This window comes from Pelophylax lessonae (assembly GCF_965119305.1).
Source record: "Pelophylax lessonae genome assembly, chromosome: 2".
NCBI classification, from domain to species: Eukaryota; Metazoa; Chordata; class Amphibia; order Anura; family Ranidae; genus Pelophylax; species Pelophylax lessonae.
In genome coordinates, this window is record NC_138769.1 from 61,412,242 (window position 1) to 61,430,808 (window position 18,567).

The 18,567-nt window shown below is 39.8% G+C and overlaps 1 protein-coding gene across 1 annotated transcript in view; it reads left to right on the top strand.

The window, feature by feature from the left end:
* PROS1 (protein S) overlaps positions 1-18,567 on the top strand; it is a 105,420-nt gene that overhangs the window by 77,921 nt on the left and 8,932 nt on the right. The window contains exons 9-13 of the mRNA XM_082244265.1: positions 7,682-7,800; positions 9,066-9,255; positions 11,237-11,401; positions 13,924-14,092; positions 14,203-14,354. Of these exons, the coding sequence (XP_082100391.1) occupies positions 7,682-7,800; positions 9,066-9,255; positions 11,237-11,401; positions 13,924-14,092; positions 14,203-14,354 (795 nt within the window). The remainder of the gene's footprint in view (positions 1-7,681; positions 7,801-9,065; positions 9,256-11,236; positions 11,402-13,923; positions 14,093-14,202; positions 14,355-18,567) is intronic.

Here is an 18,567-nt window from a genome sequence, read left to right on the forward strand (position 1 = left end):
GGGTATAGAGCGGGTATGTATGGTAATCCTGTAGGTAGGTCCTTGCTTCCTCTATGGGTCCTGGATTGGACGTCCTTATGGGTCCCTGGTAGGTCCCGGGCTAGGGAAGGGTTCCTAGATGGCTGGGGTCTGGTGGGGTCCTGCCAGTATGGGGTGATAGCTCAGAGTATCCACGGTGTGTCAGCTCATTTCAGTGGGACAGGTATTATGAAATGAGGGAAAGGCACATAGTGTAGTACTGTCGAATAGGGTTTATTTTGTTTAAAGCGGAGTTCCAGCCATTTCACACACCTGTCCAACTGTCCAGCGATGCGGCCGCCTGAAGCCTCGATCCTCTCCCTCGGCGCCGGCATCACTGCTGTGGGCACCCGGCTGTGACAGTTTGCGGCTTCACAGCCGGGTACCCACTGCGCATGCGCGAGTCGCGCTGCACGTCTTGATTGGCCGGCAATCTTCTGGGACCTTTGACATGTTGCAGAGAGGGAGGGGGAGAAGAGAACTTCCGTTCAGGGCGCCGCGGCGCTCCGAGCGGAAGTGGGAGCGGGTACCTGTCAAAACTAGGTACCCGCTCCCCCCGCAAACAAATGACATGCCAAATGTGGCATGTCAGGGGGGTAGAATACCTAAAGCGGAAGTTCCACTTTTGGGTGGAACTCCGCTTTAAGCAAGATAAAAGGTACTCACATTGGTGAAGTTACAAACAAGCGAGAAATCATACATCTGGAACGCTATGCGATCCACGCCAAAATGCCGGAACCGGAAGTGATGCGACACACTGTACGCGTTTCGTAAGCATACGTCTTCAGCAGCGTCGGGTCACTTCCGATTAACTCCCTTAAATATATGGGGTTGCTAGGCGACAGGCTGCGTACACAAATCAAGTGCTAGATCCAGGAGCGGGACGGAAGCCCAGACGTATGATTTCTCACTTGTTTGTAACTTCACCAATGCGAGTACCTTTTATCTTGCTTAAACAAAATAAACCCTATTCTATTTACCTGCCACGATTATATGTATGTGCACATGTCACTTTGGACACCTATGCACATGTCACTTTGATTTATTGATATCTACATTATTTATCTATATATATTGTTTATATACTGCATTATTTTATTTTTTGGATTCTATACCACTTGTGGTCACTCATGCACATGTCACCTTGATCAATTTATATTTTAAATATTTATTTATACATACCGTTTCTTATACTACATCTTTTTATACATTTTAGATTTATATATATTGATTTCCCAGTAATTTGACCTACATATTAATTGCCATACCCATTGGCACTTCACGTCTTATATAAATATACATATACTGTTATTGGGCAGCGCCATTCCCCCACCCCCCTTCACAACTTTTTATAGTCTTCTGACTATAGTTCAGGGAGGCTGCAGCCTAATATTTATTTACACTATACTTGCATCCAAATACATTTCCACTATCGCGGAGTCTCACCACATACATTCATTTTAAGGTAAGTATTTCATAATGAGCTAGAATGCGATGCATACTAGCTCATTATGTCTTTGTCTTTCAGGTTTTTATTTTATTTTTTTATTTTTTTTGGGGGGAGGTAAACAACCTCTTTAATTGAAGAAACTGTAAATTAATGAATGAGGTGCAACAATATTTTTGTCCTGATTTATTCCTCTCAAGTTGTGTCTGTTTCTGCCTCCGCCATTGTCAGCTGTTATATTCTACAGAACGGCCTTACAGACTTTCTAATTTTATTATTATTATTATTAATAATCATCATATTTCATGTGTTACTGTTACACACCACCCTACTCTTCAAATTTGTTATCGATTTAATGTAAGGAAAAATCAGTCCAATATTTACACAAATGCCATCCCAGGCAACCTTCTTAATCACCGAAAATCCCTGTAGAAGCAGAGGTGACATCAGTATTTGGCAGTTCTCACCTAGTTTATTCTCTGCAGCGATAACACATAGTAATGAGTAATAACTAGCAGCGCCATCCCCCAACCACAATGTGAAGAGTCACTAAGATGATAAATAAGATCACACTCCTTCAGAGTTTCTCACTTTTTGATAACTGCCATTGTTTGTTTTTTTCTCTTCCTGTCATACATGTGAGAAAAAGCTCAGGGCATCAGCTTGGGTGTAAATCCCACGCCTGGCACAGACGTATTTTCTTATACTCACCGGAACTTCTGTCTATTAACCTCATAATGTCCACTGATAGTAGATCTAGCGAGGTGAGCCTTAAAGCATACCTAAAGCCAAACATTTACTTTTCAGATTTGGACAGAGGGAGGACGAATTCCGTTGTGTTTATATTGCTGTCTGTTTTCCTAAGATTCCCTCTTTTTATATTTGTCCTGACCATTGTTACCAGTACAGAAAGTGTTGGGAAATTTCAAATTTCACGGTTGTCACCATAAAAGGAGGTCAAGGAAAATATTCCTGTAAGGGTATTTGTTCTTGTGACAACTGTCTATGAGAGTGTTTCCCTTGACTTTAGACAGATTTCCTTCTATTTCCTGTTTTGTCCATATGACAGGTCCCCAATAAAACACAGACAGAAAAAGTAACCAACAAGAATGCTTACCATTCTCTACTCTATCCAAGACAAAAAAGTTTTGGTTTTAGATATACTTTAAAGGGTATGTGCAGTATTGGGAAAAGAACACCATCCACATCCCTTCCTTTTCATCAAATTCCCAAATTCAAGATATCTGATGCAGACAAAGAATCGTGTCACTCTTATTGGATTGTTTCCGGCACCCTTTGGATATCAGCTACTACTGACATACCTCTTATGAGGGATTGCTGGTCCTTTTCTAAGAACTTTTGAAGATTATTATTTTATTTATTATTTTACATATTTTTTATTTGTGCTGCACTATTTTTTTGTCATATATATTTCTGTCTAGGCTTTAGTAATGTACCTGGGTCAGTCTTTAGCTTGCACATTTTTCTTCAGTGTAGTCACATAGAAAGATATAATAAAATACTTACAAAAATGTGAGGGGTGTACTCACTTTTGTGAGATACTGTATGTATATATATATATATATATATATATATATATATATATATATATTGTGTGTATGTGTGTATATATACAGTCAGGTCCATAAATATTGGGACATCGACACAATTCTAATCTTTTTGGCTCTATACACCACCACAATGGATTTGAAATGAAACAAAGATGTGCTTTAACTGCAGAATTTCAGCTTTAATTTGAAGGTATTTACATCCAAATCAGGTGAAAGGTGTAGCAATTACAACAGTTTGTATATGCGTGAAAAAATGAAAGGTGATTGGTCTTACTAAAAGACCAAATACAGCACTTGCTAATTTTCTCCCTATTAGATGGCAGTATTGTTAATTAAACCTATGTGATGAATATCAAAATTGTCAATAATATGAAAATGGCAATTAATAAATAGGTATGTGATTAAGGTGGCTAGTGAACAAATTAAATAAAAAACATGTGCCTCCCACTTTTTAAGGGAACAAAAGTAATGGGACAATTGGCTGCTCAGCTGTTCCATGGCCAGTTGTGTGTTATTCCCTCATTATCCCATTTACAAGGAGCAAATAAAAGGTCCAGATTTAATTTCAAGTGTGCTATTTGCATTTGGAATCTGTTGCTGTCAACTCTCAATATGAGATCCAAAGAGCTGTCACTATCAGTGAAGCAAAACATCATTAGGCTAATAAAACAAAAAAAACCATCAGAGAGATAGCAAAAACATTAGGTGTGGCCAAATCAACTGTTTGGAACATCCTTAAAAAGAAATAACGCACTGGTGAGCTCAGCAACACCAAAAGACCCGGAAGACCACTGAAAACAACTGTGGTGGATGACCGAAGAATCCTTTCCCTGGTGAAGAAAACACCCTTCACAACAGTTGGCCAGATCAAGAACACACTCCAGGAGGTAGGTGTATGTGTGTCAAAGTCAACAATCAAGAGAAGACTTCACCAGAGTGAATACAGAGGGTTCAGCAAAAGATGTAAACCATTGGTGAGCCTCAAAAACAGGAAGGCCAGATTAGAGTTTGCCAAACAACATCTAAAAAAGCCTTCACAGTTCTGGAACAACATCCTATGGACAGATGAGACCAAGATCAACTTGTACCAGAGTGATGGGAAGAGAAGAGTATGGAGAAGGAAAGGAACTGCTCATGATCCAAAGCATATCACCTCATCAATGAACCATGGTGGTGGTAGTGTCATGGCATGGGCATGTACGGCTGCCAATGGAACTGCTTCTCTTGTATTTATTGATGATGTGACTGCTGAAAAAAGCAGCAGGATGAATTCTGAAGTGTTTCGGGCAATATTATCTGCTCATATTCAGCCAAATGCTTCAGAACTCATTGGACGGCGCTTCACAGTGCAGATGGACAATGACCCGAAGCATACTGCGAAAGCAACCAAAGAGTTTTTTAAGGGAAAGAAGTGGAATGTTATGCAATGGCCAAGTCAATCACCTGACCTGAATCCGATTGTTCATGCATTTCACTTGCTGAAGACAAAACTGAAGGAAAAATGCCCCAAGAACAAGCAGGAACTAAAGACATTTGCAGAAGAGGCCTGGCAGAGCATCACCAGGGATGAAACCCAGTGTCTGGTGATGTTTAATGCTTCCAGGCTTCAGGTTGTAATTGACTGCAAAGGATTTGCAACCAAGTATTAAAAAGTGAAAGTTTGATTTATGATTGTTAATCTGTCCCATTACTTTTGGTCCCTTAAAAAGTGGGAGGCACATATACAAACTGTTGTAATTCCTACACCTTTCACCTGATTTAGATGTAAATACCTTCAAATTAAAGCTGAAAGTCTGCAGTTAAAGCACATCTTGTTTGTTTCATTTCAAATACATTTGGTGGTGTATAGAGCCAAAAAGATTAGAATTGTGTCGATGTCCCAATATTTATGGACCTGACTGTATGTATGTATGTATTAATATACAATGCTCAGCATAAATGGGTACACCCCTTTGGGAAATTTAACAGAGTTTTTTTTAGAACATTTGTTTAGCTCCATTACATGAAAGTAAGGTTAATAATATAACGCAGATTACAAAATATTCAGTTTTACTCAAATTAGTTGATGTAAAAATGAATACACTCCACAACAAAAACTACTACATCTAGTATTTTGTATGACCTCCATGATTTGTAAGGACAGCAACGAGTCTTCTAGGCATGGAATGAGCAAGTTTGCGACATATTGCAACATCTATCTTTTTTCCATTCTTCAAGAATGACCTCTTTTAGAGCCTGGATGCTGGATGGAGAGTGATGCTCAACTTGTCTCTTCAGAATTCCCTATAGGTGTTTGATTGGGTTCAGATCAGGAGAAATACTGCAACACTTTCATCCGGTTCTTCTTCAGAAATGCAACAGTGGCCTTAGATGTGTTTTGGATCATTTTCATTTTGTAAAAAGTGCACTACAACCAAGGACACGGAGTGATGGTAGCATCTTGTCTTTTTAGTATAGAGCAGTACATCTGTGAATTCATGATACCATCAATGAAATGCAGCTCCCTGACACCAACAGCGCTCATGCAGTCCCACAAAAGGACAATACCACCACCATGTTTCACTGTAGGCACCATGCATTTTTTTTTTGTACTCCTAACCTTTGCGACGCCATGCAGTTTTGAAGCCATCAGTCCCAAAAACCTTTATCTTGGTCTCATCACTCCAGAGTACAGAGTCCCAGAAGTCTTCCTTTTTAGCATGGGCCAATTTTAGCAAATGGCTAGCAATTCCAGCAATTCTGGCAAATTCTAGACTGGCTTTTTGTGCATGGGCTTTAGGAGAGGCTTCCATCGTAGACGACACCCATGCATGCCATTCCTCTGCAATGTACGCCATATTGTGTCCCAGGAAACAATCACCCCAGTTTGGTTTTTAACTTCTTTAGCTAACTGCAGTGAACTTGCATGGTGATTTTTTTTCAACCCTTCCCTTCAGAAGACGCTCCTCTCGAGGTGTTAACTTCTGTGGACGTCCTGGACGTTTCTGTGAGATGGTTACAGTTTTATTTTTTTTAAATGTTTGTATCACTTTTGCTACAGTATTCTGACTGATAAGTAAGGCCCCTTTCACACAGGCGGACTGTTCAGACCCGCCTGTCAGTTTTTTAGGCGGATCTGAACGGATGCCCCATGCATCTCTATGGGGCAGTGGATGTCAGCGGAGACATGTCCTCTGACATCCGATCCGATCCCGTCTGTCAAATCCGGATGGATGGAAACCCTATTTTCCATCCGTCTGGCGGATCGGATGGGATCAGATGAGAATGGATAGGCGGTCCGTTCTCATCTAATTCCCCCATAGAGGACAGCGGGGACCTGTCAGCTATGTCTTCGCGCACAGAGCGGAGACAGAGCTGCCATCCGCCTGCTCAGTGGGGGATCGGAGGATCGATCCCCTGCTGAAAAAAATGGAGTCCGCCAATGGAGCGGACAGTGTGAAAGGGGCCTAAAGCTTTGCTGATCTTCTTGTAGCCTTCACCTTTCTGGTGTAGAGAAAATATTTTCTTTATCAGGCCTTGTGACATTTCTTTTTCATGTGGTGCCATTGCTGACAGCATGAAATGGGAAGGGGTTTTCTTTGTTAAGTAATGCCCTTTTATAACCAACTGTCTGCTGAACACCTGTTTAATGAATAATTAGACTCACCTGTAGTTGAATTTATGGTAATTAGGATTTTGTTGTCTAAAATTTAGCTTTGCTCCTAATGGTCCTTTCACACACGGAGTCCGTCAGACGGACTCCGTTTTTCTCAGCTGGGGATCGATCCACCGATCCCCCACTGAGCAGGAGGATAACAGCTGTGTCTCCGCGCTGTGTGTGTGTGTGGAGACACAGCTGTCAGGTCCCCATGCATCTCTATGGGGAAATCGGATGGGAACGGACCATCTGTCCATTCTCATTGGATCCCATCCCATCCGATCCACTGGACGGATGGAAAATAGGGTTTCCAATCGTCCAGATTTGACGGATCGGATCGGATGTCAGCGGACATGTCTCCGCTGACATCCAATGCCCCATAGAGATGCATGGGGGGACCGTTCAGATCCGCCAAAAAAACTGACAGGCGGATCTGAACTGTCTGCCTGTGTGAAAGGGCCCTTAGACTTTCATTGGGGTGTATTCATTTTTGCAATATGGTCTTGAATGAATTTGTTAGGAAAATACTTTTTGTGTGTTCAAATTAACAAATCCTGGTTGCAATCAATGGCCAGCATTTGTAGGAGATTTTTCTAGTATAGTGACCCATAGAAAATGTTAAATCTGAAAGGAAAGTAAAGATTTTCTGACACATCTTTTCAGGTGTACTCATTTATTTTGAGCACTGTATGTACTTTATACATATATATATATATATATATATATATATATATATATATATATATATATATATATATATATATATATATATATATATATAAACTCCTGAATAAAAAAACAAAAAAAATTTATATATAGTCATTTTTCATAAAGTTCCCAACTCTATAGATAAAAAAGAACTTCACTTATTATCTTGCATTGGAAAGTGAATGATTGAATTATTATAAATTTTATGCATATGCAATTAATTACTCTCGCTTTTATTGCAAAGCATCTCCGTTGTTGCTCATAGTGTATTGTATTCAAGTTTTATTTCCTCTGTTGTAGCGTATCCCGATGTGTGTTCCTCTCAGTCTGGAGACAAATTACGAGTTGCTTTACCTGGCAGAACAATTCACAGGAATTCCTGTTGTCTATCTGAGATTCAAACTGCCAGATGTTACAAGGTAAGGAAGGCTAGATTTGCCATATTTAGGTAAACGTCTAATTCATTTTAGTAAAAGTCAAGATATTTGTCCCCCAATGTTACAATCAAGCTAATCATGTTTGTAATTAGAACTTTTATTAAATAGAACATGTTTTTTTCCCTGCATGGCAGAGCCCAAGTTTACCTTGCTTGGACAGTAGGGGGCATATTTAGAAAGTAGAAAGTGATGTTCACCTGGCATTCAGTAGTGAATTAATTTGTGTAATTTAAAACACATGCACACACAGTAAATGTTTGCTCAGCGCCATATCCATTGCTTTATATACCCCTAAATAAATATAAATCCAGCATAGGAAATATTTATAACATCTGGCTGCGGATCATTGCTCCACCTATCCTATACTAGTAGGGCTTAGGGTGGTTGCGTGTCAGAATATGTTGCCCCAATGTTGCCCTGTGTATGGGCTGTTGCTAACTTTCCTTTGTTCAAGTATTTTATTGAAAGCAACAAAAGTTTTAGTACAAAGGTACAAGTAAAGCCCCGTACACACGTACCGATGGTCGGCATACAAATGTTCCTCTTTTCTCCCCGGGATGTCGGTGTCTGCTGAAAAGTGCAAAGACAGCACAAGGACAGCACAAGAATTTTGTCCGCCGATTGCAGAAGTGATGTCATGTAATGGTTAACTTTCCCTGTGTTTTCTATTTTCTGAGCATGCCCAGTCTTGCAAATCTGCGGTCTGTCGGCCGAATTGTGTACTGACAGGCGAACAATCGTCCGTTCTGGTGTCGGCATACAAAAATTTTCATGTTTGCAAGAAAGACTTTTGTCCGCGGATTGTGCGCAGACATCTGTCGGAGGCACCATACTAACACGCGTACAATCGGCAGATCCTTCGTCCACCGACGTTTGTATGCCGACGATCGGTACGTGTGTACGGGCCTTAAGAGTGCAAGGAGTACATGTGTATAGTGAGTACAATGTAACAAGAGCTAAAGCATGGAAAATACCATGTTGGGTCAAAAGAGAATACATAGCAAACATTAAGGGGGGGGGAGATAATCCTCCATAATGCTATACAAAGGTAGGCTGAAATTCTAGACACAAACAACATATGAACAGGAACAATGCTGGGGACAATTTACAGCACACACTAATTTTGGTAGCATAATTGTCATTGTTAATGTATGTTCTCTGCCAAAGAACGTTATTTTTACAGTATCAGGTTGTTATGGGTAAAGTTCCACTTTAAGCTGAAATCATGGAATTTATTTCCCTCAAAGGTTTTCAGCAGAATTTGATTTTCGAACCTATGATGGGGAGGGAGTGATTCTGTATGCAGAGTCAGCTGACGCCACATCATGGTTTCTACTCGCCCTGCGTGATGGAAAAATTGAAATTCAGTTCAAGAATGACCTATGGACAAAAGTTACTACTGGCGGCAAGTCAATCAACAACGGAGAATGGCATATAGTGAGTGTCATGCTTTTTAAATTTTTTCAGAGTTTTAAAATGGCTGTATTTATTTTTCAAAGCGCTACAGTTTTATTAAAAGAAAGTATGTGGTACAGCAATTGATTTACATTTTGTATTAAGATAATAGTATTTTTTCTTACTGTTAGGTGTGTGTTTTCATGGTTTTATATGCTGTAAAATATCTACAAATTCCTTATTTTCACCTTACAATGTATTTTTGAAAGCTCTTTTTTAGGTTAAATTATCTATCTGTCTGTCTGTCTGTCTGTCTGTCTGTCTGTCTGTCTGTCTGTCTGTCTGTCTATCTAATTTGATTTGTGTGGCATGGGGTCACATGAAGGCACAGAACCCAAGGATCGTCTTCATTATGGACTCTTACAAATAGGTTTGTGTTTCAATGCATGACACATCTAGATCACAGTCCTTCTTTGTCATGCTGGTAACAATGGGAGGGGTGCCCTGTCCAAACTTACAGATAGCATTAAGCTGGCCATAGATGGATTGAAATGTATGGCCTTTCCTGCTTGACAGAATAAACAACTTCTCTCTAATGGGAATGTTGGCAGATTTTCATTCGATCAATGGCTTCAGCACTGATCAGGTATTCTAACAGCAAGGAAGCTCCCATTGTCAGAATACAATGGCACAGTGGGGAGGATTCCTTCATCCACCTTGTTTGTGTAGATGGGGGACTCCTTTGTTTTTTTTTTTTTTTTGAAGAGTCAGCGACCCATCTATGGGCAGCCTTGGACAGCATAAAGGGAGATGGGGCAAAGTACTATATGTATTTTGTCCCTTGGGGAAAAGAATACATTAATAAAAAGGAAAGTGAGGTTTCTTCTTTAAAGTGACATTAAAGCTGCATTTAAAAAAAACTAAAATAACAAACATCTCATATTTACCTGCTCTGTGCAATGGTTTTGCACTGAGCAGCCCTGATCCTCTTCTTCTGGGGTCCCCCGCTGGTGCTCCAGGCTCCTCCTCTTTATCAGGTACCCCAACAGAAAGCCGCTTTCCATGGGGGCACCCCCTGGGGGTGTTGACACAGACAGCGAGACTCGACCCTGCTGCCTGCTCCCGTGTCACAGCTTTTGATTGACAGCAGTGGGAGCCAATGGCTTCTGCTGCTATCAATCTGCCTAGTGAGGAGAGTGACAGCAGCTAGAGCCGCTGCGCTCATGCACATTGCTGGAACTGATTGGGCTCAGGTAAGAAAAAGGGGGGTCTGGGGGAGGGGGGGGAGCAGCAGCACAGAAGGGTTTTCACCAAATGCATAGAATGCATTAAAGTAGAAGTCCACCCTAACACTAAAATCCCTGCATCTACAGAAATCCACAATCTAACACTAACCTATCTAACTCCGTAAAAAAGAAATCAGTATACATACCTTTTTTGAAGCCAATCCGACCCAATCCCACGCTGAGCTGTGAGGCCAGGGCAGAGGACACAACCCGAAAACAGAAGCCCCATAATATGTCTATGGGTGACGCCACTCCCCATTCATTTCACAGCCATTGTTGGCGGTGTCCTCTGCAGAGCTTCTGCCGCTGGAGACTGGACCAGATCGGCTTCAAAATAGGTATGTATAGTGATTTCTTCTTTACCGGGCTAGATTGTGGATGTCTGTAGGGATTTTAGTGTTAGGGTGGGCTTGCACTTTAAGGTAAAAAACCTTAAGGCTTTACAACCACTTAACTATCCTTTTAATTGTGGTTTGACAAATGACAGATAATTCCTAATTGTTTGGTATGGCCATCTGAACATTGTGGCTATGGTATATAAACTAAACAATGAGTTAAATTATATGTAAACCACAATTCATTTTTAGAGTAAGCTATGATATAGCCCTACATTTGCAAGCACCACGCTTATTATAATTTATCTCTGCTTCCTTCCTTCATACATCACCTCTTGTTCTAACATTGTAAAAATAAACAGCTACACAGTAAACAAAAATGTGTGTTCATTCATCTTGTAGGTGTCAGTGGAAGAGCTGGAAAACAGTATAAGTGTGAAGATTGCAAAAGAAGCTGTTATGAACATCAATAATCCCAAATATCTGTTTAAACCTGTGAATGGTATTTTGGAAACCAAAGTCTACATAGCGGGATTGCCACGGAAAATAGAAAATCTCATTAAACCGGTGATTTCATGGAATGTTTATTCACAGAGCAATCATTGTGATACATTTAAATTCCTTTATTGAGGGAAGAACAAAAGTAAACAGCAGAGGAGATGCAGAAACCCATAATTAAGTGCCTAGTCACCCACATCAGTGCCAGTGGCAGCTTTTTATGTTTGTTTTAGCTCTGACAGTTCTACTTTGCTTTCTCTGTTCATATTACTTTCTCTCTAAATATTAACGCCCAATTGAGCCCTAATTTTTTATTAGTCAAATGTGTTCAGGCTGGATAAAAAAGGAACATGTGTAGGTCTTTTATTTATTTACTTTTTATTATTTTATTTGCATTATTATTGTCCTTTTGCTATAGCCATAAATCAAGCTGCCTTGTACCAGCAGCATGCAGGAGAGTCACCCCACCGGTCTCACTTAGAGTGCAGCGTTCCTGATCTCCAGCAGTCCTACACCCTCTGTGCAGTGCTCCAATCAACAGTGCTACCAGGCAGATCTAGAACTTTGCTGATTGGAGCACTGTGCAGGTAGCGTATTCAGAGATCTGGGCTGCTGCACCCTGTGTAAAGGGCAGCAATCTGGATCTTCAAAGTGCTACTTCCACAGTGCAGCTTAATATAGGGCTACTTCAATAGTACAAAATAATACTATAAAAAAAAAAATATACAGTAAACCCCCGCTCCATCGCGGTTCAGTTTTTGCGGTCCCGGTATATTGTGGTTTTTTTTGTAATGTTATTTTACTATATAAATCATTAAGAATGAAATATTTTTGTGTTTTCCATAGCTCTTGCTATGTCTCCCAGTATCTTTTATGTGTTTAAATGAGTTTCTATTGTTTTAAAAGTGTGTTTAAAGACCTTAAAATGCTTCTACACGTACAGTGACAGTAAAAAAAACATGCCTACAATGCATTTTAATAGGGTTTTTCTATTTTGCGGATTTTCACTTTTCGCGGCTGGGTCCGGAACGTAACCCCCGAAATGGAGGGGGGTTTACTGTATGTATGTATATATGTGTATATATATATATATATATATATATATATATATATATATATATATATATATATGTTCATTTTCAACAAGCCTAAATGATTAGGGAAAAAAATATCATTAGTTTGTGCTTTAAACTGGACTGTCACAAACCTGGCCATGAATACACCAACACAAAGGAAATCGATGCCGCTCCAGGTGGGAGATAACAATCCAATCTAAACTGGGTGCAAGTCCAGTCCATGAACCATTGGATTATCGTCTTTGCAGAAAATGGTTTGACAGCAATCCAGTGTTGAACGGATAAAAGTCTTTATTTCTCCATAAATGTGACAGTACAATAGACAGAAGTCTCAAACAGCAAACGTGTTTCACGAATCAAGTTCGCTTATTCATTGCTGATGAATGAATTAATTGCATTGCAATGAATAAGCGAACTTGATTTGTGAAACGCGTTTGCTGTTTGAGGCTTCTGTCTATTGTACTGTCACATTTATGGAGAAATAAAGACTTGTATCCGTTCAACACTGGATTGCTGTCAAACCATTTTTTGCAAAGATAAACCTGGCCATCTCAAACTCAGCAAAAAAAGAGAAATAACCCAAGCAGAAGTTACTGCATGTCACAATTATTTGTAGATCCAGGGATACAGGGAAAGGGGACATTATATACAAATTTCATATTTTCCTGTAAAAGTCACCCTTAGCTCAGCCTCCTCCCATTTACCGAGTTACTATGTCTGTCTATCCCCTTTAGGAACCAATAGGAAGGGAGAAGGCGAGGTCAAGTTTGACTTTTACAGGAAAAGTTGAGATTTACATAAAACTTCAACAGCTCTGGGTCTACTGATTATTTTGACATGAGATTTACACTGAAGGTAACCTCTGCTTCTACAGTAGGTTTTAATAGGATTAGCAAAGAAAAAATGAATGCTATCATCTAAACAACATTACTGCTAAACCTGTCCAAAGGAATGGAATGACAGAACGGGATGAAAGTCCAGTTGAAACAGGTGATTAGAAAGCCTATACTGACCACTATTTACCTACTTAGATTAGAGACTTGCTTATCAGAAACAGAAACTCTTGGGATAAGATACCCCTGTCCCACAGGGAGCCCAACCCACATTGCATTGGGTCGGGTTTGGAGGAAAGTCTGGTAAAGGCCACTTCTCAAATGGTTTTTGTTCCTATTAGTAGGTTAAAGCCCAACTCAAGCCAATTTTTATTTTTTGTTTTGGATAGAGGATTGAAGAGTTACATCCTTTTTTGTACATTGCTATCAGTAGAAGTGATGGAAAGTTTCTCCATAGACAAAAAAAAAACCTCATATTTAGTAGAGTGAGAAAGCACTTGAACTTCTAAAAACTTGTTATTTCTTTCCATTCTCCCTACTGATATAAACCAAGATAAAAACCTGCCAGAAATATTCGGGTTTCCCCTCTTTTTCTGAATCAGAAACAAATGAGTGGATTTAAATGGTGGAACTTAACCTAAACCCTCCTTCTTCCATGCTTATAAAATATATTTCTCTGTAGATTAACCCCCGACTGGATGGCTGTATTCGTGGATGGAACCTGATGAATCAAGGAGCTCTAGGTGTAAAGGAATTTATTCAAGGAAAGCAGAGTAAGCATTGCCTGGTGGATGTGGAAGAGGGCTCCTACTATCCCGGAGGAGGACTGGCACACTTCAAACTCAACTACAGTGAGCAATTACAGTGATACTTTATGTGCATAATGTATTTGTTTATAAAATGATATTAAGGCATTGCCTCATTATTTATTATGGATATAAATTGTCATTGTTCCTTATAGCTGACATCACATCAATTGAAGAAGATTGGATAGTGAATATTACTCTGGACATTCGGTCATCTACTGGCACTGGGGTGATGTTTGCAATGGTTAAGGAAAACACTGTGCCATTGGCAGTAGCTATTGAGGACCACTCATCTGACATTGTGCAAGTATGTCTACAGGTTTCTTTATATTTAATTTACAGTAATTATTACTGTTGTTACAAGTGTGCCTTTTTGATACCAGAAGTTTAGGAAGATGTATAAATACTGTAATATATTATTAAATGCAACATATTAACCATTTGCTTACTGGGCATTTAAACCCAATCCTGACCAGGCCACTTTTCAGGTTTCAGCACTGTCGCACTTTGAATGACAATTACGCTGTCATGCAACACTATACTCATATGAAACTTTTAGCATTTTTGTGAGACAGATAGAGCATTCTTTTGGTTTTATTTATTCAACACTGGGTTTTTTATTTTTTGCTAAACAAATGAAAAAAATGAAAAATCTTGAAAAAAAAATCCTTTTTTTAGTTTCTGTTATACAATTTTGCAAATAAGTAATTTTTCTCCTTCGTTGATGTGCACTGATGGGCACTGATAGGCAGCACTGATGGGTACTGATAGGTGTCACTGAGGAGATGGCATTGATGAGGCTGCACTGATATGCATCACAGATGGGCACTGATAGGCGCACTGGTGGGCACTAATAGATAGCACTGATAGGTGGCACTAATGGGCAGCACTGATAGGCACTGATAGGCAGCATTGATGGGCACTGATTGGCACAAATGGGGCTACACTGATTATCTGTGAAAATGTCCCCTCTCAGGACAACTCTCCTCACCTCACTCTGTGACAGCGCCTGAGGAAAGTGCTGGAAAGTCTGCTTACACTATGATCAGCTGCGATTGGGCAGCTGATTACATGGTAAAGGGCTGCTGTGATTGGCACTTTACGATGATCTGTAATCGACCGTGTCCAAAGGACACAGCGATCACAGAGTGCTCCAGATGCATGACCCAGGGGGCGTACAGAGGGAGGCATTGTTTCTGGTAGGACCTCCATGGACGCCTTCAAAGGACAACAGAGCTGCAAAGTGGTTAAATAGGGTTTTGCTTTCACCTCTTGACATAACCAGTCACCTCTTGCTGCCTTGATACTTAGGAAGATACTATAATATTTTTTTAGCCAATAGTATTTAACATTATTTTTCTCAAAATGATTTTGTTTATCTAACTAGTTCTAAAAATTCTAAGTGTTCATTCCATTACTTTCCCCTCTCTATCCTGCAGATGGCAGGATGTACTGAATCTTGGAATCTCACAACTCAGCACTCGGCTTAGATCCCTACCCACGCACGTGCAATCCACTCTTTTTCAATGTTGCATAACACTGAGATGCAAAAGAGACAGACTGTGCATGCCTGGGTAAAGAACAAAGACAAATGTACTTAGCTTATTTAAACTGAAACGTCAAGCTTTAAAGTGTACATAAACTTAAAGCGGCTCTTCAGTCATTTTTTCATCTTTGCATCTATTTAATCCTCTGCCCTTGTTGTTTTGTCTTTGGATAGTAAAACATTTTTTTTTCTGCCAGTAAATACCTTATACAGGCCACTTCCTCTTTCTTGTCTGGTCATTAGCCTTGGCTAATGACATCGTGCAAAGCTCTCTCTCTCACTCTCGTGAGACTTTGCCAGTAAGGGAGGATGGATTAGTCATAGAAAAGCTAAAGAGAGCTGCAGAATTTGAGGGGGCTGGATGAGGGCAAAGATAACAGGAGACTGCAGAGATCCATAAGTATTTATGAAGAGAGGAGAAATGTGCAGGCAATCAGTTGTGTGGGTGTGTCTGTATATATGTGTATGTGTGTGATATATTCAGTTGTGCTCATAAGTTTACATACTCTGGCAGAATTTATGATTTCTTGGCCATTTTTATGAGAATATGAATGATAACACAAAAACTTTTCTTTCACTCATGGTTAGTGTTTGGCTGAAGCCATTTATTATCAATCAACTGTGTTTACTTTTTTTAAATCTTAATGACAACAGAAACTACCCAAATGACCCTGATAAAAAGTTTAAATACCCTGGTGATTTTGGCCTGATAACATTCACACAAGTTGACACAAAGGGGTTTGAATGGCTACTAAAGGTAACTATCCTCACCTGTGATCTGTTTGCTTGTAATTAGTGTGTGTGTATAAAAGGCCAATGAGTTTCTGGACTCCTGACAGACCCTTGCATCTTTTATCCAGTGCTGCACTGACGTTTCTAGATTCTGAGTCATGGGGAAAGCAAAAGAACTGTCAAAGGATCTGTGGGAAAAGGTAATTGAACTGTATAAAACAGGAAAGGGATATAAAAAGATATCCAAGGAATTGGGAATGCCAATCAGCAGTGTTCAATCTATAATCAATAAGTGGAAAATGAGGGGTTGTGTTGAAACCAAACCAAGGTCAGGTAGACCAACTTAATTTTCAGCCACAACTGCCAGGAAAATTGTTCGGGATGCAAAAAAAAAAAACCCCACAAATAACTTCAGGTGAAATACATGACTCTCTGAAAACATGTGGTGTGGCTGTTTCAAGATGCACAATAAGGAGGCACTTGAAGAAAGATGGACTGCATGGTCGAGTCGCATAAATGAAGCCATTACTATGCAAAAGCCACAAGGTATCCTGCTTACAATATGCCAAACAGCACAGAGCCTCAAACCTTCAGTCATTGGAGTGATGAGACCAAATTTGAGCTTTTTGGCCACAACCATAAACACTACATTTGGAGAGGAGTCAACAAGGCCTATGATGAAAAGTACACCATTCCTACTGTGAAACATGGAGGTTGATCGCTAATGTTATGGGGATGTGTGAGCAGGTAATTTGGTCAGAATTGATGGCAAGATAAATGCAGTATGTTATCAAAAAATACTGGAGCAAAATTTGCATTCATCAGTCCAGGAGCTGCACATGGGACGTACTTGGACATTCCAACATGACAATGATCCTAAACACAAGGCCAAGTCGACCTTTCATTGGCTACATCAGAATAAAGTGAAGGTTTTGGAGTGGCCATCTCAGTCTCCTGACCTCAATATCATTGAGCCACTCAGGGGAGATCTCAAACGTGCAGTTCATGCAAGACAGCCCAAGAATTTACAGGAACTGGAGACTTTTTGCCAGGAAGAATGGGCAGCTTTACCATCTGAGAAGATAAAGAGCCTCATCCACAAATACCACAAAATACTTCAAGCTGTCATTGATGTTAAATGGGGCAATACATGGTATTAAAAACTGGGGTATGTAAACTTTTGACCAGGGTCATTTGGGTAGTTTCTGTTGTCATTATGATTTACAAAGAGTAAACACAGTTAAATGATAATAAATGGCTTTAGCCAAACACTAACCATGAGTGAAAGAAAAGCTTTTTGTGTTATCATTTCATATTGCCTGAAAAATGGCCAATAATTCATAAAGTCTGCCAGGGTATGTAAACTTATGAGCACAACTGTATATAATGTGTTTGTGTGCCTTTGTGTGTCTGTGTAAATCCAGGAAGTGAACAGACAGCAGCTTCAGCTGCCCACAGTTTAAATGGCTGCAGCCACACTTAGTGGAGGGAGATTTCTACAGCATGTTTGGCATGTACAGAATCGCAGTATATATAAAATAATATGCAAAGTGGTTGGAGGGAAGCTCCAGAATGGAAAAACTATGTTTTTATTACAAATTATGTGAGTAGACTGCAGCTCCTCTTTAACCCCCTTAGCGGTATCCCCGAGCGTGACTCGGGGTGGATTTTCCATGCTATTATCGGTATCCCTGAGTCACGCTTGAGGTAGATGTGCAGAGCGTGCAGCGGTGTCCCTTACCTTCTCCTGGCGATCCAGCGATGATCTCCCATTGCTGTGATCGCCAGCCGAGATCCCCCGCTCGTCCGTCGGTATGAGGACTTCCTGGTTCCGTTTCCTGCAGCAGCAATTGTGCATGGGAGCGGAACTGGAAGGGAAATTCAAATGTTGCATATATAATATATAACGCACGAATTATAATCTAATCAATAGTATAATTTTAATATATATATATATATATATATATATATATATATATATTATATATTATATAATAAAATTATATTATTGATTAGATTATAATTCATGCGTTTGTTTTTCAAATTTATCACATCTGGGATGTCTACTAGAGTCTTGTTTTGGTCAGGTTTAAAGCGGAGTTCCGGGCACAAAAAAGATTTTTTTTTTTTGTGCCCCTCCGCTAGGTATGCCGCACCTGAAAAGGAATTGGATAGTTATTTTTATTTTTTTTGTTTACTCACCTTTTTATTGACGATCGTAAATACTCACCTATGACAGCTT